Source organism: Ipomoea nil, unplaced genomic scaffold (assembly GCF_001879475.1).
Source record: "Ipomoea nil cultivar Tokyo-kokei standard unplaced genomic scaffold, Asagao_1.1 scaffold2704, whole genome shotgun sequence".
Classification (NCBI taxonomy): domain Eukaryota; kingdom Viridiplantae; phylum Streptophyta; class Magnoliopsida; order Solanales; family Convolvulaceae; genus Ipomoea; species Ipomoea nil.
The window spans coordinates 131,048-153,846 of NW_017619132.1; the positions used below are offsets into that span (position 1 = coordinate 131,048).

The window sequence follows — 22,799 nt, forward strand, 5'->3', positions numbered from 1 at the left end:
AAAAACAAGAAAAAGCAAAAGCAAAATTGTACACATATTTATATATGTTTGGTTAAGTTAATGATGTTTGAATAGTGTTATTTTTAATTTATTTTTTATAATATTAAGTATATATATATATATATATATATATATATATATATATTTAAATAAAAGCTTAATTCATTAAATCATCAGCAAGACAACGAACCAGAAAAGGGAGGGGAACATCTAACCACTCCCCGTAACTTGACTCAGAAACGATCTCCCTAGCAACAATGTGGGCTGCACGATTCGCAGATCGCTTGACAAAATTAAAATTAACATCAAACAAAGATGATGTCAATTCTTTTAAATCACCTACAATCAAACCGAACGCAGAGTCAAAGGGAAGACCAGCAAGAGCATTAAACAGGAGTATATTATTAATATATAAAATTTATATATTTCAAAATCACATTGAAAGTAAACACAAAAAAAAAAAATACAAATACTAAAGAAAATAAATAAATAAATAAGAAAAAATTTGTTTGACCAATAAATAATAAATATGATATGTAAAATAATAATAGCTAATTAACCCAATCAGCTAACAACCATTTACCAAACAGGGCCTAAATGTTTTTGTATGCGTTCCCGATGACACATGATGTGCTTTACTTGTTGGAGAACACATGATATGTGCGTAATGGAAGAACAAGTTGGTTATGCCAATTGCGTGCACTCGGACCAAGGTAACAATACGGGTGTGGGGCGACACATATAGATGGTTGTCACTAGATGTGCACACTGGTCTTGAAGGTAATCATGTGAGGACAGTGTCACATCTACCAAAAGAGTTAGATATTGGCCTTGTTTGCAAATAAACGGTTAGTGGTTATATAATTGTATTAGCGGATTTGACCAACGGATTGCAATATCGATTTTTAAATATATTTGATAAAATTAATTGTTCATTACTACTACTACTAAGAAAGGGGGTCGGGAGGTAGTGAAATAGATGACAAGAGAAGTCTAACCACAAAAGCTTCTATCTCCTACATTCCTACCTCTTTAAAATGTATTTCTCGCTATGTAATAAAATGCTTTTATATACGTTACCTATGACACATATCGTGCTTTACTCGTTGGAGGACACGTGACACGTGAATAATGGAAGAACACGTTGGTTGTGCCACTTGCGTGACGCACTTTGATCGAGGTAACAAGACGAAGTGGAGGTGGCACATGAATGGTTGTCACGTACTAGGTGTGCACACCGGTCTTGAAAATAATTAGGTGAGCTAGTGAAACATCTACCAAAAAAATTGATGACAATATAGAATAAGATCGGATACGCTCAGTAATAACAAATGAATATTCTTATCTATTATAATCAATTTTAAACTTTAGCAAGTTGGAAATGAAATACATGACATGAACTACCAAAGTCTAGAAATACATTGCACCAAAATATAAAATTATAGTACTACACGATGTATCGACGGTCCTAGGTAACATTATTCGAGATGTTGACCATTTTATGATATTTCTTGGATTGGTTTCTGTAGAGTAGGGACATTCTAAATTATAAATTGTTCTGAAATGAAGGTGAAATTCTCATCTCCATCACTAACCTCTCGAAACGTGTACGGCTAGGATTCTTTCCTCCATCTTCAATACAAAGTCGGCGTACATCATCACTCTTCTCTCTCTCGATATATAAACGAAAAAAGACGTAACCTCTTCATTTCACCTTTCTTCTGTCGCCCAAACTCTCAACGCACACACACACCAACATCGATCAGATTAAACACAACACAAAAAGCTGAAAAGTTGAAAGTTTGTTGTTACCCGGCGATCATATATGGTGTCCGTGTACCCGAATCCGCCACCAGGTCAAGAGTCGTATTGCTACTATACGAGAACGGGTCTTCCCGGGATGTATTCGCCGTCGCCGGCGACGACAGTGAATCATACGGCCTCTGGGGATCCGAATTTCCAAGGAGGAGGCTTTGCTCCGGATGACCAGAATAAGAAGGTCCGGAAGCCCTATACCATCAGCAAGTCTAGAGAGAGCTGGACTGAGCAGGAGCACGACAAGTTTCTCGAAGCCCTTCAGCTGTTAGTTTCCTTATCTCTCTGTCTGTCTATACATATACATAATATTCTATGTGTGCTGAGACGGACATAAACTCCAATTGTTTGCGGTCACATCAGTAATCAAGGAAATTGAATTGAAGAAATTTAACCTCCATGTTAATCAAACTTTTTGGTATTTTTCTTTCAGTTTTGTTGTTCTCTTTGCAGTGATTGTATGGGATTAGGAAACCTTAAATTGGATGTTATCAACTCTAGACCAAGCTCAAGTGGATGTAATGGATTTCTTTTGTTTCTTTGTTTTGCTATGGGGAATGTATCCTTATTATAAGGAGAACAATATGAAGTTATATGCTTAAGTTTTAACTAAATGAGGTGCATTTTGTAGTGTAAGCAGTATGAGTATCTTAAATTTGCCGACTGGCCATTGTAGCTCATAAACTTGTTTATGGGTTATTCCAAAGTGGTGGTGTTCTTGATGGTCATATTACAAATTGAAAGGAAGGTCATTATTTGAAAAATGCATCAGGAGGTGCCTAAGATGCAAAGGTTTCTCTTAACCTTAAAAAGTAAACCCTATCAGCTTGTTGCAATGCTTGCAATCTTGGTTTACAGTGGTGAGTCTTAAAAAGGGTTGTAGTAGATGGTAAAATTTGAAGTTATTTGGGAAAAATGGGTGTGGAGTTATAGTGGATTAAACTAAGGAGGCACATCTGAGGTGGTTTTGACACCTGAAGCCCGAAGGTAAGACCTCGGGTGTACCCATCAGAGATGTGAGGCAATGGAATTGGCTGAGTTTTCTGGAATTAACTAAAATGTTGACTACACTAGCCTACCCACTTAAGAAACTTGATTTGATTTGGTTTGTTCAAGATTTGAGACTATGGATATGCTCAATTTGTTTTTTTTTACTGTGTATAATTTGATTTCAAAGTTCTGTGTCAGGGAGATTGCACTCACCCAGATTTTCTCATTTCTCTCTGCATTTTTCAGGTTTGACCGGGATTGGAAAAAGATTGAAGCTTTTGTTGGGTCAAAGACAGTTATCCAGGTATATAATCTTCCACATTTAGTACCTATTTGATCCACCTTCATGTTTAAGAAGTACTTGTCCAAGTATATTTGAAGAATCTTTTCTTCATGGGGTGGGGAAGCCACCTAAAGTTATATGGGGTTAATGTTTTGTAGATTGGGCTGCACTAGCCCAAGAAGGCACTAGGGTTTAGTCGGGCGTCCAATTGGCGCCGCCTAGGCGGGAAACAATTTAAAAAAAAAAACAGGCAGGTAGTGTATAAATAACAGGCAGTGTACATTTGCTAAAACATTCGTTGAGTGCTAAAAACACTTTCTACAAATAACAAACACCTTTTCAAGCAATCCTGAAGGGGTATGGCTGTGCGACGACGACAGCCACGGAGGAGGAGCTTGGCTGTGGAGCTGTGCTGCACTGCTGTGAGTGCGAGGCTGGCTGTGCGACAAGTTGACGACAGCGATGCTGTGCGACTGGGTGGCTGTGCAATGAGCCGACGATGCTGTGGAGTGTGGGGTGGCTGTACTACAGTGAGGCTGTGCGCGAGGCGATGGAACTTGGAAGGCGAGGGAGAGGGGACGGCGAGGCTTGCTGTGCGCGATTTTTTGCAATTTTTTTTTTCTCCCTTTTTTGGGGGTTTTAGCATATTGGGATTTTTTGAATTTGGTTTTTATTAACCAAACGACGATGTTGTTTCGAGTGAAATAAACCAAATTGAAAAAAATAAGTAACTCGGCCAATTGGCTGAGTTGGCTGACTAGTTGGCCGGCCGCCTAGATAGTGCCTAGGAGTGAAATCCCATCAGCCTAGGGGTGCCTAGCAGCCTAGCGCCTAGGTGGCCATCTAGGCTGATTTTTACAACACTAACCTAATCATTACCTAGTAATTTAAAATTGTTGCATGTACCTTTTGGTTTCTATGCCAAAATTATGCACAGCAGTTTGATCACTGCATGTCTCCATTATACAAATGTATGTATGATCTTTGTAGTACGAATGCAAGGCTGACCCACATGTTTGTAATATTTGCAGATACGCAGTCATGCACAGAAGTACTTTTTGAAGGTCCAGAAAAGTGGGGCAAATGAACATGTACCTCCCCCAAGACCGAAGAGGAAAGCAGCTCATCCATACCCACAAAAAGCCCCGAAGAATGGTGGGCACCTGTTAACTTATTTTATTTTTTCCTTTCATGCATGCTAGGGAAGTGTTTCTTACAGTCTTTCAATACATCTTTCCCAACTCACAGGGCTGCTTCAACCTTCATCAGTTGAACCTGGATTTGTAACCAGTCCCGATTCCTTATCTGTGCCTGCAAATGCAATTGGAAGCAGAGTTTTATCTCCATGGAGTTGCAATAATGTCCCCACTTTTAGTGTGTCGCATGTGACAAAAGGTAATGTAGGATGTGATTATTTATTCTGTTGGGTTAACAGAAGTGTAAGTTTTTTGAAGGGACAATTGCGCTTTATCACAATGGAACTTATTATTTCTGCATCCTCTTTAGATGATGCACGGTTCACGAGTACTACTGTGACTCAAAATTGCAACAGCAGCAGTAATGAAAGCATTAATGGGAGTCGCCCAAATAATGAAACCAGTGAAAATGGAAAAAATAAACAAAACAAGCAAATCAGAGGTCAGTCTATACTGTTGCAATGTAACATAAATGCTCCAATCTATTTTCTCCCCTCCATAATTTTCCCTTTTAGCATGTTTTGTATAATACTATAATGTAGACATAGAATTTGGTTTATTGTTGCTGACTTGCTGTGTGCCTGTGTTCACTTCTTTAATGCACAATTATACATACAGCGAGGTGAGTTCTTAAACAGCTTATTTCTAATTGGATGATGCAGCTGTTCCTGATTTCGCTCGAGTGTACGAATTTATTGGCAGCATCTTTGATCCAAACTCGAGTGATCACTTGCAGAGACTAAACCAGATGGACCCCATAAATGTTGAGACGGTATGCCAAATTCAGGACTGTAAAACTCCGTTGCTATTTTTTTGTATCAAGAAACTGGGTGTTAGTTATTGCTTGAGATGATGCATTTGTTCAATATTTCAATTGAAGTTGCACTAGTTCAATACATAGAAGTTACTCAAAAAGCATGATCATAAGTGGTGAGGCTGGGGACTTGATGTGAGTTGTGTGCTTGTCTTGTATTGTGTGACGATTACTGATAAGCGGTCCGACTAATGTGCTCCATTTCTTGCTTCACAGGCGCTGATCCTGATGAAGAATCTCTCCGCCAATTTAGTAAGCCCTGAATTTGAAGGTTTTGTAAGTAAAAACTTCCATCCTATTCACTCTAAAATTCAAAAGAAATCCTAGTCGATAAATAATAATGTGTTTCTGAAATTGTTCTTGTCATCTGCTGCTAATGTCGGTGCAGAGAAGACTGCTGTCGTCCTATGGTGCGGTTTCCGAGGAGGACAAGGCGGGTGCGCTCCTCTCAAGAACCTCGGGAACATGACCTCGTCTACAAGGACAATCAATAGTGGGATTGCAAATAGATACACACACAAACACACCTTCTTGCCAACCTTGTGTGAATGCTGCTGGCTACAGATTGTCAACTAGTTGCTGTGCATATAATGCTGCTATATACTCTCTGGAGGTTTATAGAACCCAATCCATGTTTGTCTGTGAATGTGATGAGTTATGGTGTCAGGGTTTTCATACTGTAGTTGAAAATAGTGTAGTATAGAAAATGGTGCCGTATAGAGTTTTGTTGGGGTGTATAAATTGCACCTATCCTATCTTTAAATAAAAAATATTTCGTATTTCCGGCTTTATATTATGTACGAGGTTATACTACATTTTAGTTGAACCAAAATGTTAGTTGAAAGTAGCTAAAATGTGTAAAGATTGTCAACGTATACCTTTCACATTATTTAATCGGTTGTATAGATATAGATAGATATAAACGCAACAAAATTATATATATATATTTTTAAAAATATAACCATGCTTTACCAATAAAATTATTTATATTTACCCTTCAAAAAAAAAGTAACAATGGAGCGAACTACTTCGTTTATGATTTCTTTTTTCCGTAATTTTAAAATCAATCATAAATTTGTAGTATAGTAGAATATAGATAAGAACAAAATAAATAGTACTCCAGTAAGAATTATCTTCTTCTTAAAAAAAAGGTAAGAATTTTCTAAATCTTATGGGCGTATAAAAAACTGTGCATTGCGTGGTTAATGGTAATGGTGCTTCATCACGGGATTGCTGTGGCGATGATGGCGAAACCTCCGATTATCAGAGCGGAGCAACCAGTGGCTCCTCAAGATCTAACTTCCGGCCGTACCTTTCTTCGCGGCGCTAACTCCCCTCCCCGCCGCGATCTCGTCTTCGTCGTCAATCCACGAGGTCTTTTTTTATTCCCCCTGCTCGTTTTCTTTCATTCTAATTTAGGTCTTATTCTGTTATTGATATTTCAACAGGAGCTAACGGAAAGACCGGTGAGCAATGGAAGAAGCTGCTACCTTACCTCAGGTCTAGACTCTGTAGTGATTATAACGTGAGTTTTCTACGATTTTTTTTCCTTGTTAACTGATTTCATAGTCTTCTGCTGATATCATTTGCTTGCATGTTTGTATATAATCTAGCTCAGCTAGTGACGTGACTTGACGAAGATGATTAACTCAGTTCTACGAAGCTGTGGCATACATAGTCTTTAGAAGCACACTAATTTTTCTTGCGGATTCTTGTTTTCCTAGAGCTGTTTGAGACCGCAAATTATCATCTTGCTTAATCTTAGCATAGGGAATACGTATGATAAGAGCAAAAGAGTATGCTTTCTGTTTAAGTTTTGACTTTTGAAGCAATGATGGTTTGGAAAAAAAAAAACCAATCTTGATGATGATGGCAATGACTGTTTCAAGAAATAACTTCTTAACAGCCAAAAGTATTAGACACAAACATCAAGAGCCAAACTTTAAAGACTGAAGGTAGAGTGGGTTCTACCCTTCTTGAATTAATTAAAGATCACCACAAGATTTCTCACTCCTCAAAAAAAAGTGATGAACTTTAAGCTCAAAACAGTGTAATGGATTTTAAAAAAAATCAAATTTGAATTTGTTATGCCATCTTTGACAGTGCAATTGTGGAGAATTTCTGTTGCTCCTTTAGTAATGATCATAGGAAAGGTTAAGGTTGTTTTGGATTGAGTTACTCTGGTGTTAGTTAATATAAATAGCTGCACCAAATAGAGTAGGACCATATCATCATTGTGGAGTATGTCCAAGTGTAATTTCATAAGTTTCTTTTACTCTATTGTGGTTACCCTTACCTTTGTTCGTTCTTTACACTTCGATTGAACTTTGCCTCTATCTTGTTACCAGATATGCGAATCTTTGACTTCAGGTCCCTATCATGCCATTGACATAACAAGAGAGGTAGCTTTCTTAATACCTGCATCTTAAACTTAAGAACTTATTATGCAGGATGTTGAAATTTCAATAAGAATTTCATTGCCAGGCTATACACCAGGGAGCTGATGCTGTGATTGCAGTTGGTGGTGATGGAACTCTGCACGAGGTGCTTCTGATATATGCCTAGAGTCTAGAAGAATTTCTAATTTATTCATGTATGCTGTATGCACTAGTAGTTTATTCACAGACCACAATAAGATGGAATAAAGATAGTTTGAAGCTAATCTATATTTAACCAATTGCAGGTTGTGAATGGCTTCTTTTTGGGTGGTGAACCTGTTTCCGATCATGATCCCAAGTCTATCCATTCAACTGCTCTGGGTGTGAGTTAATAGGAACATGATATAATACACATATCTATTTTTTTATTAGGGGAGCATTATTACTTACTGTGTAATTTAGTTAGTAGGTTACCGTACTCAATGACACTAGTATGGTTTATTGAGAGAAATATGTTCATTTTTCCTTCTCTACAGCTCATCCCTCTAGGAACTGGATCAGACTTTGCCAGAACATTTGGCTGGTCAGTTGGAACAACTTCTACTCTTCTATTTAAATCAGACCTTACGCTTAATTTAGGCTTAGGTCTTTGATTTGAAATATCTGATTTTATACATGTTTGTTTAATCAGGAAAAATGATCCTCATGATGCCATAGAACGGATTGCTAAAGGTGATTTCTAATCCCATATTCAGCTCATTTCTTCTGATACTCATTTTCCATTTGGGTCTTTATAGTTTCTAGTGCTACTATGGAACTGCAAAATTTCCCCCTTCCCCTTACCTTCTCCTATGGTGGGTCTAATAGTGGTGCTCTTTAGGGATAAAATGTAGGGTTGATGTTGGAGTTATAAGTGGAGTCATTGGAGAACCACATTACTTCATCAATGTTGCTGATATTCATTTGTAAGGATAATTGTATGAAGTTATAGAACTAAGCTTTTATTTGGTATGCTTCCATTTGACAATCTGTCTTGCCTTTTTGTTAAAATTTTGCAGAAGTGCAAAGGCAGGTTATCATGCATCAAAATACAAGAAATTTGGAAATTTATGTTATGTTATTGGTGCTTTGCAAGCTTTTTTTGGACACCATAACCAGGATCTTAGGATCAAGGTTTGGTATTTTTGCTCACTTATCAAGTCCCCTCTGCACCTCCCTTGCAAATAATACCCTGCACATTTCTAATTACTCTTTACTAAGAAGAATTCCATTTCATAGTATCCTACTCATCTTTACTTATCAAGTAAAAAATTTGTGGGTTTCTTTGTCCACTTCTTAATCTAGGTTGATGATGGTGAGTGGGAAGTATATTCTCAAGTAACTGCTTTATGCATTGGGAATGCAAAGTACTTTGGTGGTGGAATGAAAATCACACCAAACGGCAACCCATCAAGTGGTAGCTTTGAGGTGGGATCAGCCCTTTATTTTTAGCCATAATGGTGTTGAACACCACGTAGGGTATGCTATTTACTGCAGCTTCCTTTATGCAGGTCGTTATTCTTCAAGATTTTAAGTGGTATGATTTCATTTTCAAACTTCACAAGCTGTACAATGGAACACACCTATCAGTGAAAAATGTAATTTCAAGAAGGTATGTTTCTGCTATGCAAATAATATCTAACTTTTCCCCATTATTTTACATATCATTACTTGCTTAACCATCCAATAGAAGTCTTCAGTTCTTCACCATATGGTCTTGCTTTCAGTGCATGTTCAATCGAAGTCGAGGAGCTTGGCAACAAAGGCAATGTTTATGTCCAGTCTGATGGTGAATTTTTGGGGTTCCTACCCAGGAAATTTCACATATTACCTGGTGTCATCGAAATGATATGCTAATACCAGGCTGAGACGACACTTGTGCCTTTTGATGAAACACACTTGATTTTCAGAGAATCACCAGCTCGTTTCTGGACTCCATCTTAGTTGAGGTCGTTGCAGTGCCCTGAACACCTTGAAAATTACTAACCGGGAATGTAAACAAGAGCTTTTGTAGTTCAGAGTGATATAGACAATAGGTTAGGAAAAGTAATTATTGCATTATGCCCGTGCATGTTTGATGTTGTTACAGAAAGATTGTAGTATCATTTAGAAAAGACATTTAAGGTTGTAGTTTTGTGTATGCTTCTTGAAATGCGAAGAATGAATAAAGTTGTTTTTGTGGCAGTAAAACTTAATGGGCCTTTATTTAGCATCTTGTACAGGTGTGTACGTTATGTGGTGTTAAATTTGTGGCTATTGTTTGTTGTGGGACAGAGATATTTCTACTGCTGAGTGCTGACTGCCCTCTCTCTGTCTCTCATGGCAACTCTTCCATCTTTTGCTGCTACCACTGCGAACCTCCATTCAGGTCACCACCGTGTCATTTTCCGGCAAAGCTATTGTCCGAGTAGAGCATACACAGTGCGATGTGATGCAAAGAACCCGACAAATAATTCGTCCACGAAGCAAGACTCTGTGCCTGAAAATAATGTGCTGCTGAAGGCGGCTTGGTATGGCTCTGAGCTTCTGGGCATTGCTGCTTCCCTTCTGCGGTCTCCGACCACCACAGAAACTAAAGCTCCCGAAGGAATTGCAGGGCTTTCCTCCGATGGGTTGTCTGGAGTGGTTGATCGTTCCCTGGTTGTTGATACCATCAAAGATGACTTCTTGAGATCATACTTTGTTACAGGTCCTGTTCTGAACTTGAAGGAACACATGAAATTTGCTTTATTATTATTAATAACTTACCACTTGTGTGGTCAATAACTCAATATAATGTTCAGGGAACCTGACTGTGGATGCATATGAAGAGGAGTGTGAATTTGCAGACCCGGCAGGGTCCTTCAAAGGGCTGCGCAGATTCAAGAGGAACTGCACCAACTTTGGGTACCTTGTGGAGAAATCAAACATGAAACTTATGAAGTGGGAGGATTTTGAGGTGAGTTGTAATTTCTAATCCAGTTTGACAATATAATGCTGTCTTCTTCTTCTTCAACTTAACTAAGGGTAAGGATTTGGTGGTGTTGATATGTGGGGTGCACAGGAGAAGGCGATTGGACACTGGCGCTTTAGCTGTGTTTTGACATTCCCATGGAAGCCCATTCTTTCAGCTACTGGTTACACAGAATATTACTTCAATGAAGAATCAGGGAAAGTATGCAGGCATGTAGAGCACTGGAATGTACCAAAGATGGCTCTGTTCAAGCAAATCCTAAGGCCTGGTGCCAACTCAAAATCTATTTAAACACACCCCTCCCTCCTCCCTTTTCAACTTTGGATTGAAGAAACATTGTACAGTCAAATGATTGTATGTATTTGGGATTGAGAAATGTACTGTAGTAGGTTGTCATACATGCTTCCTTCTGTCCGTCCTAGCTTCAACAAAGCTTCTACACTTGAGGACTCATATGTAATCAATGTAGTACAGTTTTAGAATACGACACTCTGCCATTATACTCCGTATTAACTTATTCTAGATTTCTAGTCACTATATTATACTCCGTATATAATTTGTTTTAGAAATTTTTAAACTTTATTTTTTAAAACTTTATTTTTGTTAGTAGTACCGACTCTGTTGCAATGTACTATATGTTTATAACTACTTTCACAAGTAGCTTAAACCTATAATTTCTCATTTGGAACCACTTCATGCCACTAGAGTACAAAATTATTGGCTTAACTTTTATTTATTTATAAAAAATAATGATCAATTTTTAATAAAAACTTTTTTTTTTTTTTTTTTTTAAATATGGTTATAATCTATTGGTTTGACATACTTAACTCGATTCATTACTATTTACTAGATTTTTTTTTTAAAAAAATTAGTTGTCTAAAACTTTATTAAGTTTATAGATATAGAAAATTACAAGTCTTCGAATTAGGTGAAACTTCAAAGGGGAAAAAGAATAAAATTGAATTGCGGGAGTTTTGTTGTGAAGTCACTGCATATTATTCATTTCGGTCTTTAATTTCTGAAGTCGATAACCACGATGCTGTTTAGCTCAGCTTCATCTGCTGCTCTCAATAGGTTCGTTCGTGCGCTTGTTATTATTTGTACATAATCCTTTAATCTGATTCTTTGCTTTCTATTTTGGCAACCTTTTTGCAGATTGTGCTGAAACTCCTTGGACGAAGTTATTCTTGTCTGTGTTGAATTGATTGAGCTTGTTGGTTTAGTGTTATTATTCTATTGGGTGTGCGTATATATATATGCTTCGCACGCAATTGTAATGGCTGCCGTTAAGTTTTCGAGATTGGCAAGATCACTCAACTCCTCTTTAAATTTCGCGAATGGTATTGATGTCAGATCTTCATTCGCCTGTTTAAACCGTAGTTACCATGCTAGTGAGTTACATTCCTCCCGAGATTATGCTGCCAGATGTTTTTCGGTGGTAGGTTTGAGCACTGCTAGTCAAAGGAAGAGCATTGGGAGCTCATATTTAAGTAGGCCATTGGATAATTGGGGTTTAAGAAGTGTGTCTTTTGGTGGGAGTATCCCTGCCTGGAGTCCTCGATTGTATTCATCATCTGTAGGTGGTAAACGGAATACTCCTGGAGGCTCAGATCCTGCCATTTCTGGTGTTAGTGAGTCTGGTATGAGTGCAGGTGGGTCTGATGGAGGTGAGTGGGTTTTGAAGGCAAGGGAAGCTTGGCAAGGTGTGGTGGATGCTGTGACTTCTACAGGAGAAAAGGCGAAAGAGGCTTCTAGTGAAATGACACCTTATGTTCAGCAAATGATTGATGCTCATCCATATCTGAGAGACGTTATTGCTCCTGTTAGTGGTACTTTGTTATGTACTTTACTGGCTTGGGTGGTTATGCCGAGGTTTTTGAGGAGGTTTCATAAGATCTCAATGGAAGGGCCTGCTGCTTTGTTGTCTCAAACCTCATTATGGAGGCCTGTACCTTATGAAGAAAGCATCTGGGGTGCTTTGGAGAGTCCGGTTCGGTATCTGATCACCTTTATGGCTTTTACCCAAATGTTAGTAGAATGCTATGCCACATGCTTTTCTTTAGTTTAAGTCATTATCTTCTGTGCTAATGTGTGGTTAGCTGCAATTTTTTTTCATGCAGTGCTGCTATGGTGGCACCAACCAGCATTGCATCACAGTACATTATACCAGCTTGGAAATGTGCTGTTATTCTTTCTTCTGTCTGGTTTCTACAGAGATGGAAAACAAATGTTATTAGTAGAGCCTTGGCCGGAAAGAGCATTGAATTGGGTGATCGAGACAGGTTGTTCACTCTGGAGAGAATATCATCTGTTGGTCTCTTTGCCATTGGAATAATGGGGTTAGCTGAGGCATGTGGGGTACCAGTACAATCAATTCTGACTGTGGGAGGAGTAGGAGGTGAGCTTCATATGAGTTTCCTGGACGAATAACATTGTCCAAATCCTTTTTGGGGAGCTTTCATTTCTTAAAAACATTGTGATATAATGTGCCTCATTAGTTTTTTTTTACATGAATCTTTAACTTTTTCTTTCTTCATATATTTGGTATGCAGGGATAGCTACTGCTTTTGCTGCCCGAGATGTCATTGGGAATATTTTGAGTGGACTGTCTTTACAGATTTCCCGGCCTTTTACTGTTGGAGATACGATAAGAGTATGCTATAAGTTTGCTGCTTAATGCTGATTTCTGAACTTCTTATGTTTACCTTTGCACTGAATTGTCTTATAGATTACAATTTGTCAGAGTAAAATCATTTTTTCCTTATTTGGTGCATTTTTCAGAAAACATGTAATGATCTTTTTAATTTATTCTTCACCTCTTGTGATCTCATAGTAAATGTGACTGAATGTGAACTTGCACCAAACGCTAGTGTCTTTTGAAGTTTGATGATTGGATATCACAATATGGTTTATATAGCCCTCAACCCTCACTGGTATATGGGAATTTTTTGAATTCTTATGAGAAAGTAAATGTTATTAATTTTCAATACAACCTAAATTAGCCAGGTCCATACAACCATAGTATATAAAGTTTCTCTGATGTATTAAATTCCCACTGGAAAAATAGGGGTGGGAGGTTAGTTATGGAATACTAGTTTGGAAGGATGCCAAAGACCTAAGATATTTATACTTACTGGTTCTGTATTGCCGTTGGATTGATCAACTTGATGGAATGCTTATAGAGTGAATAGTAATTTCTTTTAAGTAAAGAGTTTAGTGTTCGTAAATAAAATAACGATCGAAATTGAAGAAGTTATTGATTGGTTTTATGAATTCATCACGAGTTAACTTATTTTCTGTTATTTTGCCATATTGTGCTCATCTATGGTTTACTTTATTTAAGTATGCAAATAATAATTTATCTGTGCAGGCTGGATCTGTGGAAGGTCAAGTTGTAGAAATGGGGATGACAACTACGTCCTTGTTGACTGCAGAGAAGTTCCCAGTTATTGTTCCAAATTCCTTGTTTACTAGCCAGGTAGGTAATTTTCCTTATCATCCAAGCTGTATCTAACTCCTAAAGGGTGCAAAAGAAGATGCAGAATTTGGGCAAGTTCATATAGTTTGTTATATGTGAGTGTTAGGTTATAGTGAACAAATCACGTGCTCAATGGCGTGCCTTGGTCACGAAAGTTCCTTTGCACATTGAAGACTTTGAGAAGATCCCACAAATATCAGAAGACATCAAGAATATGCTGAAATTATATCCAAATGTTTTCTTGGAAAAGGAGGTGCCCTATTGTTTCTTGTCTAAACTAGAAAGAACATACGCAGAACTAACTCTGGGATGCAATCTAGAACATATGGTATGTTTCCATACTTTCATCCTAATTGCTGTGTAGTATAACCACATCGTGAATACTTATAATGTTTTTACTACTGATAAATCCAGAGCAAGGACAAGATGTTTTCGACAGAGCAGGACATTCTTCTGCAAGCCGCCCGTATCATCAAGCAACATGGAGCTACTTTAGCTGACCTGCACTGAATATGTAGAAACATTTTCTGAATCTTGAATTTAGGCTTTTCATGTGCAAACCAACATGCATTTTGATACCCAGCACAGGCAAAAGAATGTGAATATGCCACACATCACTCTTCCCGGTTAGTGCACACATACAAGAGTTGATTTGTTTACCAATTGTTTCAATCCATTGAGTTTTTTTTTTTTTTTTTTAATAATAATTTTTAAAGTTGTGTCTATGTTTAGTTAACTTTTGATTAAAGAAATTATAATGATAGGTGATGGGCATTGGAGGAAGTGAGTATATTCTCCACTCCACAGAGACATAAAGAAAAAAACAGTTGAAAAGCAGGCAAGGGAATGAGACAATTGATAAATGTAGTTAATTTAAGGTAGTAAAGCAATGAGTGGTGGTGATGTGAAGTTATTGTGGTGAGGTGGGAAGCCCACTAATGACACTTAGAGAAGCAATATCACATGATCACCCTTTTTTACTTCACACCCAAGATTCTTCCAATCCCATTCCCGTGAGTGGAGGGAGGAAAGAGAGATATGTGGTCGCAAATTAAAGCATAATGCCATCTAACCACGTACCACCTCACCAACCCTTCTCCATTTCGTACAAATAAGAATGTTTACGAAAAGAGTTAAGAGCTCTATTTCGCTTGATAATCGCGTGTTGTGTTGTGTTGGGTTAATTTCGTGAACACATTTGTTTGTATATGCCTAGACCCTAGTAATGTTAAAATGTTAAATGTTATGATTGTGTCACATCTCGTCACAATTCCTTCCCTTCCATGTTTCATCTCAAAGAGAGAGATGGGCAGCCCCGGTCCCACCTTACCCGTAAATGATGGCCCGTGAAGTGGGTCGGCAGTAGTGGCGTTAAAGGGTTAAGAAAGTGTCACGAGACTGAATAACCCATACTCTGCATCTCTGCATAAAAAGTTCAACAAAACTAAAAATGGGTTCCACATCCTCCAACTCAAACTATATCCACACTATTATAAAACTAATTTAAATTGTGCTCGTAGAATCTGACTAATTTAAATTCAATTTAGTTGTATTAACAATCCCTTTGTTAACTATTAATTTAGACTTTTAGTTAGAATATAACACCTCATTCAATTAGATCTTAGAGACTCATATTAAGGTGTTATAACTTTTAGTTAAGACAAAACATATCTCACAATATCACCCCTACTAACCATTCAAACCATATAATAATATGATTATTGAAAGAGTCACAGCTACCACAGTTTCCCTGCAGATCTTGCACAGATTTTGTGTTCTCATTTCATCATTAAAAAAACTGGTACTATGTGGTTTGTCTTTGCTGAGTCATCCTCTCTCCTTTATTTTTTTTCCCCTTAAAATTAAGTAAAAAGAAACAAAGAGAAAAAGAAATTTGTCTTTTATCAGATATATAAAAATTGTGCATTTGTCCACATCAGAGAATCTATATTCACCTTCAAACAAAAGTGCTTCAACAAACACTCAACCAACTTTGCCTATAAAATGATACACACTTTGTTTATGTTTCACCACCAAACAAATTCAGCTACCTCTCTCCATTAATGGCTTCCTTCCCTATAATGCCATCAAGATTCCAAGTAAGATTATCCATATACTACTAGCTAGCTCGGCGCCTCATTATACTATATTATATATACAATAATTCTGAGTTCTTGGCATTAACTAACATTATATTCTTGCAGATGTTGAAGACATTAGTGGTAGTGTTATTGGGGATGGCTTTAAGCAGTCCAGGATGGGTTGAGGGGATAAGGTTTAAGGGAGGAGTTGTTGAAGATGAAAACAGCAATAGTAATTTTTATGAGTTGGAGTATTCAGCTATAAACTGCAGGGCTCATTCTGCATCCATTAAAGATTTTGGAGGGGTTGGGGATGGCAAAACACTCAACACAAAAGCGTTTCAGAACGCTGTGAATGAGTTGAGCCAGTATGCAGAGCAGGGTGGTGCTCAGCTCTTTGTCCCCGCTGGTCGCTGGTTGACTGGATCTTTCAATCTCACCAGCCATTTCACTCTTTTTCTTGACAAAGATGCTGTTCTTCTTGCTTCTCAGGTACTATAAACACATATTACTTGCATCAAAGTTGGTACCTTTTGCATCGGGTACCAGTATAAAAAATACATGTTTGTACGTGGTGCAAAAAGTATTAGTATCGATCAATATTGTAGACTTTTCCCGGCTAAATAAATATTATCATAAATGGGATAATGTATAGTTTTGATTTCAGGAAATAAGCAGTTGGGAAGTGGTGGAGCCATTACCATCATATGGTCATGGAAGGGACACTTCTGGTGGAAGATACATCAGCCTCCTTTTTGGCTCAAACCTTACTGATGTTGTCATTACAGGTAAATTACTGTTATTATAACCAATAAAACCACAACTTACTTTTCATAACTAACATCCAATATATTATTGTTGATGTTTTTGTTATTTTGATGTTGTCAGGAAACAATGGGACAATTGATGGGCAGGGAGAACTTTGGTGGCAACAATTTCACAAGAAGAAGCTAAAATACACAAGGCCATATCTCATTGAAATCATGCACTCTGATAATATTCAGATCTCAAGTTTAACCCTTCTTAATGCTCCTACATGGAATGTTCATCCTGTTTACAGCAGGTAACTAACTAACTTTTTAACTTCTACCATTTACCCATTTCATCATGACTGCAACTGTAATAACACTAAATTCAATTCCTGTGTTTTTCACCTTTCAGCAATGTAATCATTCAAGGTCTCACAATCATAGCTCCAGTAACATCTCCAAACACTGATGGAATCAACCCAGGTTCTTTTTTCTGTTTATGATTTTTAGTTTAGTTTACTATCCAAGAGTGTGCACTGGGTAAATCTTGCCTTGTGATTATAACTCGCAAAAAATCACAAGGAGGTAAACCAGCCTAGTTCGGCTCAAACCAAGAAGCTAGGCTGGGAGTCAAACTGTAACTCATGACTTTGTGGTTACAAATTTATATCCTTAGTTGACATTCTTTCGATGTTCTAACGTTGTACTTGGCCCTTGGGGGGATTCAGATTCTTGTGCAAATGTGAGGATTGAGGACAACTACATAGTATCTGGAGATGACTGTGTGGCAGTTAAAAGCGGTTGGGACGAATACGGTATTAAGTACGGCATGCCTACCAAGCAGTTGATCATCCGGCGACTCACCTGCATCTCGCCGTACAGCGCGGCGATAGCGCTGGGGAGTGAAATGTCCGGCGGGATTCAGGACGTTAGAGCCTCAGATATCACGGCCATCAACACGGAGTCCGGCGTGAGGATCAAGACCGCCGTAGGCCGCGGCGGCTTCGTCAAGGATATATACGTCAAGGGGATGACGCTTCACACCATGAAATGGGTGTTTTGGATGACGGGGAACTACGGCTCTCATGCCGACAATAATTACGACCCCAACGCGTTGCCAGAGATCAAAGGGATCAACTACAGAGACGTGGTGGCCGACAACGTGAAGATGGCCGCCCGCCTGGAGGGGATTTCCGGCGACCCCTTCACCGGAATCTGCATGTCCAATGTCACCATATCTATGGCACAGAAGGCCAAAAAGTATCCATGGACCTGTACTGATATCCAGGGAACTACCAGTGGAGTGGTTCCAAAACCCTGCGAATCACTGCCTGATCAGGGCTCGGAAAAGCCTGAAATGTGTGATTTTCCGGCAGACAATCTGGAAATTGAAAACATAGAGTTCCAGAAATGTTCTTACAGAATATATTATTGATGAGTGATCCATCACCCTCTATGGCCTCTGCTCAGATAATATATGTATACATAAGCTGCATAAATGTAATGATGTACCAAACTTCCTACTTTCAGCTATGAATATATATATTTCTAATTAAGTTCACATATGTTGTGCACACCAAAACTACACATTTATAAGGTATCCTATATTAATGCATATGAACTCTTGGCTTTTCGGTTTTATATTCAGACAACAGAGAAAACTATAAAAAGCATTCAACATATAGGGAAATGAGGATGAAGAAAGCTACAAAAGCACTAATCAACATATATATATATATATATGTAATGTCAATGTGCTGAAAAGCAAAGATGAATTAAAAGGTGAGCATTACGGGCAACCATCACACACAAGTATTCTGATCCTTCCTACCATCCAAACAGGAACAAGAAGGACTTGGTATTCAGATGAGGGCTACCCACGCAAGATAATAGAATCAACTAATGACAAATTCAAACGCAATGCTAATCTCTTCTACAGCATACATACAGGATTCAGGATTGATACAATGTTCGATTTAGTAATGTAATGGTATATATCATGCTATCACATCTCAATAAGCTGGATCTGGGTTGAATTTTACAGATTCCCTCCAGATGAGCTCCTTAATATTTTCCTCAGTGAAGGATGGCTGTTCAAAATCAAAACTGAAAGGCCTTGGGCAAACTGGCTCCTCATTGATATCGTGAAGAGGTCCCAAGTATGGATGGCAGAGTGCCTCGTCCACTGCAATAAAACAAGAAAAGCCAGATAACAGATTAAAAGCTAGCATTGTGCCACTCTGGATAGGAGAAGGCCATGCAATCATGCACTGGATAGGAGTGATAGCCAATGGTTGAAAAAGTAACCTCTCTTCCTACTTCTATATTTTTCATTTTATAGAGGTAGGCTCAAGCCTCAACCACTATAAGCTCTGCTCTGTAAAACATAGGGAGCTTAAAATAATAGTTTATTTTGAAACGCTATCTGAGTAAAGTTTAAAAATAAGTTAATAGCTACTAGCTTTTAAGCTAGGTACCAAACAAAGCCTATTTCTACATTTCAGACACAGAATTACATATATTGCATATATATAGCCAAAATATCTCTACGTCTACCAAATATTTTTCCCCTTTTGGTTAAAAATCTTTTATCCATCTTTTTCAGGACATCAGTGGGGGAGGAGAGGGAAAGGTAGTCATGGGAATGGAAATGGCCTAGAGAACTTCCCAATATTGTCATGCACACTGTTTTTGAGTTTCTAAATGCATATATATCAAAATGTTAACTAAACTTCTCTCCACCTAAATGACTTAAGATTGAAAATAGATATCCAGAGATTCTAGTAAAATTACACTAGACCTGTAATACGCCGACTAGGATCAAACACAAGCATTCTTTCAAGCAAATCCACAGCTCCTGGAGATGAATTGGGAAATCTAGCAGAAAACTGCTGCCTTGGATACTGTGGAAGTTGTCTAACATATCTCCGGGCATTATCACTACGGAGAAATCCAAGACTGGCATCATCAGGTGATCCTATCAGCTGTTTAAAATAGAAGAAATTGATGAGCCAAAATTGACAAAGGCACAAGCTTAAGATAAGCATGAAGTAGAAACATCTTATGAATTGGCACAACTGAAGAAAATTCAATTCATACAAAGAGAACTGGGGAGCAATACATTCAAAATTTGGGAAAGCAATTGCCACCAAATACGTATATAAGGCAGGATAGAAAAGAAGAAGATGATGGTGACTTCATTCTTAATTCTCTCAAGCACTATACTTTTGTTACTATAAAAGTTATGGATGTATCCATGATGTCAGTGTTGGGCAATAGTACCATACCTCTGTGATAAGTCTTAACTGATGAACATAATCTCTGCCTGGAAAAAGTGGTTGTCTTGTCAGGATTTCACCAAGTATGCAACCTACTGACCAAATGTCAATTGCTGCCGTGTATTCTGAACAGTTCAAGAGCAGTTCTGGTGCACGATACCAGCGAGTTACAACATACTCAGTCATGAAGTCTGTCTCAGATGTCGTCCTTGCAAGCCCAAAATCTCCAATCTTTAGGTCACAATTGGCATTGAGAAGCAAATTGCTTGGTTTCAGATCTCGGTGCAAGACATTGGCAGAATGAATATACTTGAGTCCACGTAAAATTTGGTAAAGGAAGTACTGAAACAACAAGATCCGAGAGTCAATAATGCAGATATAGTAAAACTTCATGAAACATGAAAATAAATTCAAAAAAGTATACTTGTCGCAAATTGTTAGTGTCAAGTGCAAGTATGAATTGGATTGAGTGTGTAATGAATCTCTAACTACAACCATAAATGTTTGTAAAATATTGAAATCTTCATAAATTCTAAATATAAAGCAAAAAATAAAAATAATTCGGAGCTTTAACTCTGCTACTGCTACAGCTTTACTACTAGTAAGATTATTGAAAACAGCTCTTTATACTATTATAGATAGCAAGTTCACATGGTTCATCCCCAATTTCTCTCTTTTTGTTTCTCATTTAGAAAGGGTCCAGAAAAAAAACTTTCAGAAATTGCTCCTAACATATTAAGGTTACTCTGAACTAAGCAGAATGAGATTTTGATAGGTAGGATAATTTCCCTTTCCATGGTGGCATACTATCTATAGAGTGCAAGGAACAGGTCATACCCGGCAGTGATCATCAGCCAATCCCTGGTTGGATTTGATAATCTGATGAAGATCAGTATCCATTAGTTCATAAACAATGTAGACATCATTGAAGTTTTCCTTCTGGGGAGGCCTTATTATGTCTTTCATTGCAATTACCTGAAGAAAAACGAAAAAGGTTCCATCAAGTACATTGGGGGAAATGGACTTCAAACAAATTAAAGAAACTGGAATACAAAATGATAATACAGGAGCAAAGTTCATGCCTTTGGATAGTTATAACTGCATAGACACTTACATTATCATGATCTATGTGACTCAGAAGCTTTATCTCTCGTAGTGTCCTTTTGGCATCTATTCTATTGTCAAATGCATTGCCAATCTTCTTGATGGCAACCTCCTCACGCGTCTCAGAGTTTATAGCCGCACTGAAAAAAAAAAAAAAAAAAAAAAAAAAAAAGTTAAACTCGGAGATCATATTTAGCTAATCACTTTCCTTTATACTCAAGTATATTTGATACACAAAACTTCAGACTATGAAGTATACAGCTCACCTCTGGTATCCTGTGTTCACCATTCACCATATGCATTCAAAGCATAAAGAGAAGTCTAGAAATCCAGCTAATAACTATAATCAAATTTTAGGACCCGCAAACTTAACATCAACCAGCCAGCAATTGTGTTCAATTGAGAAATTAATCAAAATTTTGAGTTGCTAATCTTAGAATGGGAATGATGAGAGGAAGATGAACACCAAAGCTAAACATTCAAACCTTTTGAATTGCAGATGATTGAAAGAAATAATCACTGATTTACTGAATTCAGTCTATTGACTGACTTCTCCAGCAGCAATTTTTAGCATATCTAGTTTTCGATTTATCCACTACCAACTATTCAGGCCTCAATTACAAGGTCCAATCATAGCTTAATTAAGGTAAAATGCAACAGAAGAAGCAGTGAAGTTGAGAAAGAAAAATCGAATCTTTAAAGCAGCCGGAGAGAAAAGTAACATAATCATGAAATCAGAAACATGGGAATACACAAAAGATGCAAAACTTTTATTTAGTTTTCTCACCAGACGATGCCATAAGCGCCACGACCGACTGGCCTGATGGGCACATACTTCCTGGAAACTTCGAAAAGGTTGCCGTATACATTGTACTGCACATAGCGGCCGCCGTGAGTAGGTACTCCCCTGAAGTTGGTATGGCCATGGCCTTGGCCGCCATGATCAGCTGCAACGGAGCTCGACTCCACAGACATATCAATCAGAATCGACAAAATTTAAGAAAAAATCCCACTTCAAAAAACTCAATCTTGCGCAAGTCCCGGAGCTTTGTCTCTGTCGGTAGCGTTGCAGGAAGACGACCCAGACGACTGAGTCGAGGGTGAGCTTTTTGACATTTCTTTCTCTTGGCTCTTTCTTGTTTTCTCTTTTTTTAATTTTAATTTTTTACTGTCACGTATTTTAATAACTTTCTTCTTGGGTTCAGTTTCTTTTTCATTTCTTTATTCCATTTTTTTTTTCTAGAGAGAGAGAAGTAAAAGTTTGTGCGTGAACTTGGGGATGGGGGAGCCTGAGATTACCCGTGAAGAAATTTGGCCTCTTTTTCCCTTTTGCATAGGGAGTGTGTGAATTCTGAAGTTTGTGCGTGAACATGGCTTATTTCTACACCCTCATTATATAAATCATGTCCTTTTTCTCATTCCTTCTACCATTCATTTATTTATTATATATGCAAATCACTATATCTGCTCTTTCTACCAAATCAGTTTCTGCATTCTCTTGCACTATATCTCCTTATTTCCTCTCATTTTTGATATGTCATGTTTTGATAAGCACTTCCTTCATACTAAAGTGTCCTAAATTAAGCTTTTATTCAAACAATTTGTGTCTAAAAGAGTCAACTTGCGACCCCGTGACTCAAA

The 22,799-nt window shown here is 37.8% G+C and overlaps 6 protein-coding genes across 9 annotated transcripts; 5 read left to right on the plus strand and 1 right to left on the minus strand.

Annotated features, from left to right (window-relative positions):
* Window positions 1-1,671: 1,671 nt before the first annotated feature.
* On the plus strand, window positions 1,672-5,924 carry LOC109156179 (protein REVEILLE 5-like). Of its 3 annotated transcripts, none has more exons than XM_019304048.1 (8): window positions 1,678-2,082; window positions 3,052-3,109; window positions 4,120-4,243; window positions 4,337-4,483; window positions 4,595-4,726; window positions 4,947-5,056; window positions 5,315-5,374; window positions 5,487-5,924. In XM_019304048.1, exons 1-8 carry the CDS (start codon window positions 1,826-1,828, stop codon window positions 5,565-5,567), a joined length of 969 nt encoding a protein of 322 aa, XP_019159593.1. In that variant the 5' UTR covers window positions 1,678-1,825; the 3' UTR covers window positions 5,568-5,924. The 3 variants fall into 3 exon arrangements, with proteins under 3 accessions (XP_019159596.1, XP_019159593.1, XP_019159594.1); XM_019304049.1 differs by having other exon boundaries at window positions 4,358-4,483; XM_019304051.1 differs by lacking the exons at window positions 5,315-5,374; window positions 5,487-5,924 and adding an exon at window positions 5,151-5,188 and having other exon boundaries at window positions 1,672-2,082; window positions 4,947-5,120.
* A 315-nt stretch (window positions 5,925-6,239) lies between these two features.
* LOC109155858 (sphingoid long-chain bases kinase 2, mitochondrial) lies at window positions 6,240-9,687 on the plus strand. The gene is made up of 12 exons (XM_019303534.1): window positions 6,240-6,472; window positions 6,547-6,623; window positions 7,447-7,500; window positions 7,583-7,642; window positions 7,782-7,859; window positions 8,013-8,059; window positions 8,168-8,208; window positions 8,357-8,441; window positions 8,535-8,649; window positions 8,821-8,943; window positions 9,027-9,127; window positions 9,243-9,687. Exons 1-12 carry the CDS (start codon window positions 6,304-6,306, stop codon window positions 9,370-9,372), a joined length of 1,080 nt encoding a protein of 359 aa, XP_019159079.1. The 5' UTR covers window positions 6,240-6,303; the 3' UTR covers window positions 9,373-9,687.
* A 17-nt stretch (window positions 9,688-9,704) lies between these two features.
* LOC109155859 lies at window positions 9,705-11,016 on the plus strand. Its single transcript, XM_019303535.1, has 3 exons — window positions 9,705-10,204; window positions 10,299-10,453; window positions 10,559-11,016. The coding sequence occupies exons 1-3, from the start codon at window positions 9,835-9,837 to the stop codon at window positions 10,757-10,759; spliced, it is 726 nt and encodes a 241-aa protein (XP_019159080.1). The 5' UTR covers window positions 9,705-9,834; the 3' UTR covers window positions 10,760-11,016.
* A 383-nt stretch (window positions 11,017-11,399) lies between these two features.
* On the plus strand, window positions 11,400-14,754 carry LOC109155852 (mechanosensitive ion channel protein 1, mitochondrial-like). Of its 2 annotated transcripts, XR_002049945.1 has the most exons (8): window positions 11,400-11,542; window positions 11,624-12,496; window positions 12,589-12,866; window positions 13,021-13,121; window positions 13,839-13,946; window positions 14,053-14,274; window positions 14,361-14,572; window positions 14,711-14,754. XR_002049945.1 is itself a non-coding variant. In XM_019303527.1 (7 exons), the coding sequence occupies exons 2-7, from the start codon at window positions 11,745-11,747 to the stop codon at window positions 14,454-14,456; spliced, it is 1,557 nt and encodes a 518-aa protein (XP_019159072.1). In that variant the 5' UTR covers window positions 11,400-11,542; window positions 11,624-11,744; the 3' UTR covers window positions 14,457-14,640. The 2 variants fall into 2 exon arrangements, 1 of the variants encoding a protein (XP_019159072.1); XM_019303527.1 differs by lacking the exon at window positions 14,711-14,754 and having other exon boundaries at window positions 14,361-14,640.
* A 1,180-nt stretch (window positions 14,755-15,934) lies between these two features.
* Window positions 15,935-18,337, plus strand: LOC109155853 (probable polygalacturonase). Its single transcript, XM_019303528.1, has 6 exons — window positions 15,935-16,045; window positions 16,151-16,519; window positions 16,695-16,815; window positions 16,916-17,090; window positions 17,189-17,259; window positions 17,505-18,337. Exons 1-6 carry the CDS (start codon window positions 16,010-16,012, stop codon window positions 18,209-18,211), a joined length of 1,479 nt encoding a protein of 492 aa, XP_019159073.1. The 5' UTR covers window positions 15,935-16,009; the 3' UTR covers window positions 18,212-18,337.
* A 183-nt stretch (window positions 18,338-18,520) lies between these two features.
* LOC109155856 (mitogen-activated protein kinase homolog MMK2) lies at window positions 18,521-22,311 on the minus strand. The gene is made up of 6 exons (XM_019303530.1): window positions 21,946-22,311; window positions 21,169-21,298; window positions 20,892-21,029; window positions 20,064-20,396; window positions 19,577-19,760; window positions 18,521-18,961 (listed from the first exon to the last, which is right to left on the minus strand). The coding sequence occupies exons 1-6, from the start codon at window positions 22,131-22,133 to the stop codon at window positions 18,789-18,791; spliced, it is 1,146 nt and encodes a 381-aa protein (XP_019159075.1). The 5' UTR covers window positions 22,134-22,311; the 3' UTR covers window positions 18,521-18,788.
* Between the last annotated feature and the right edge of the window lie 488 nt (window positions 22,312-22,799).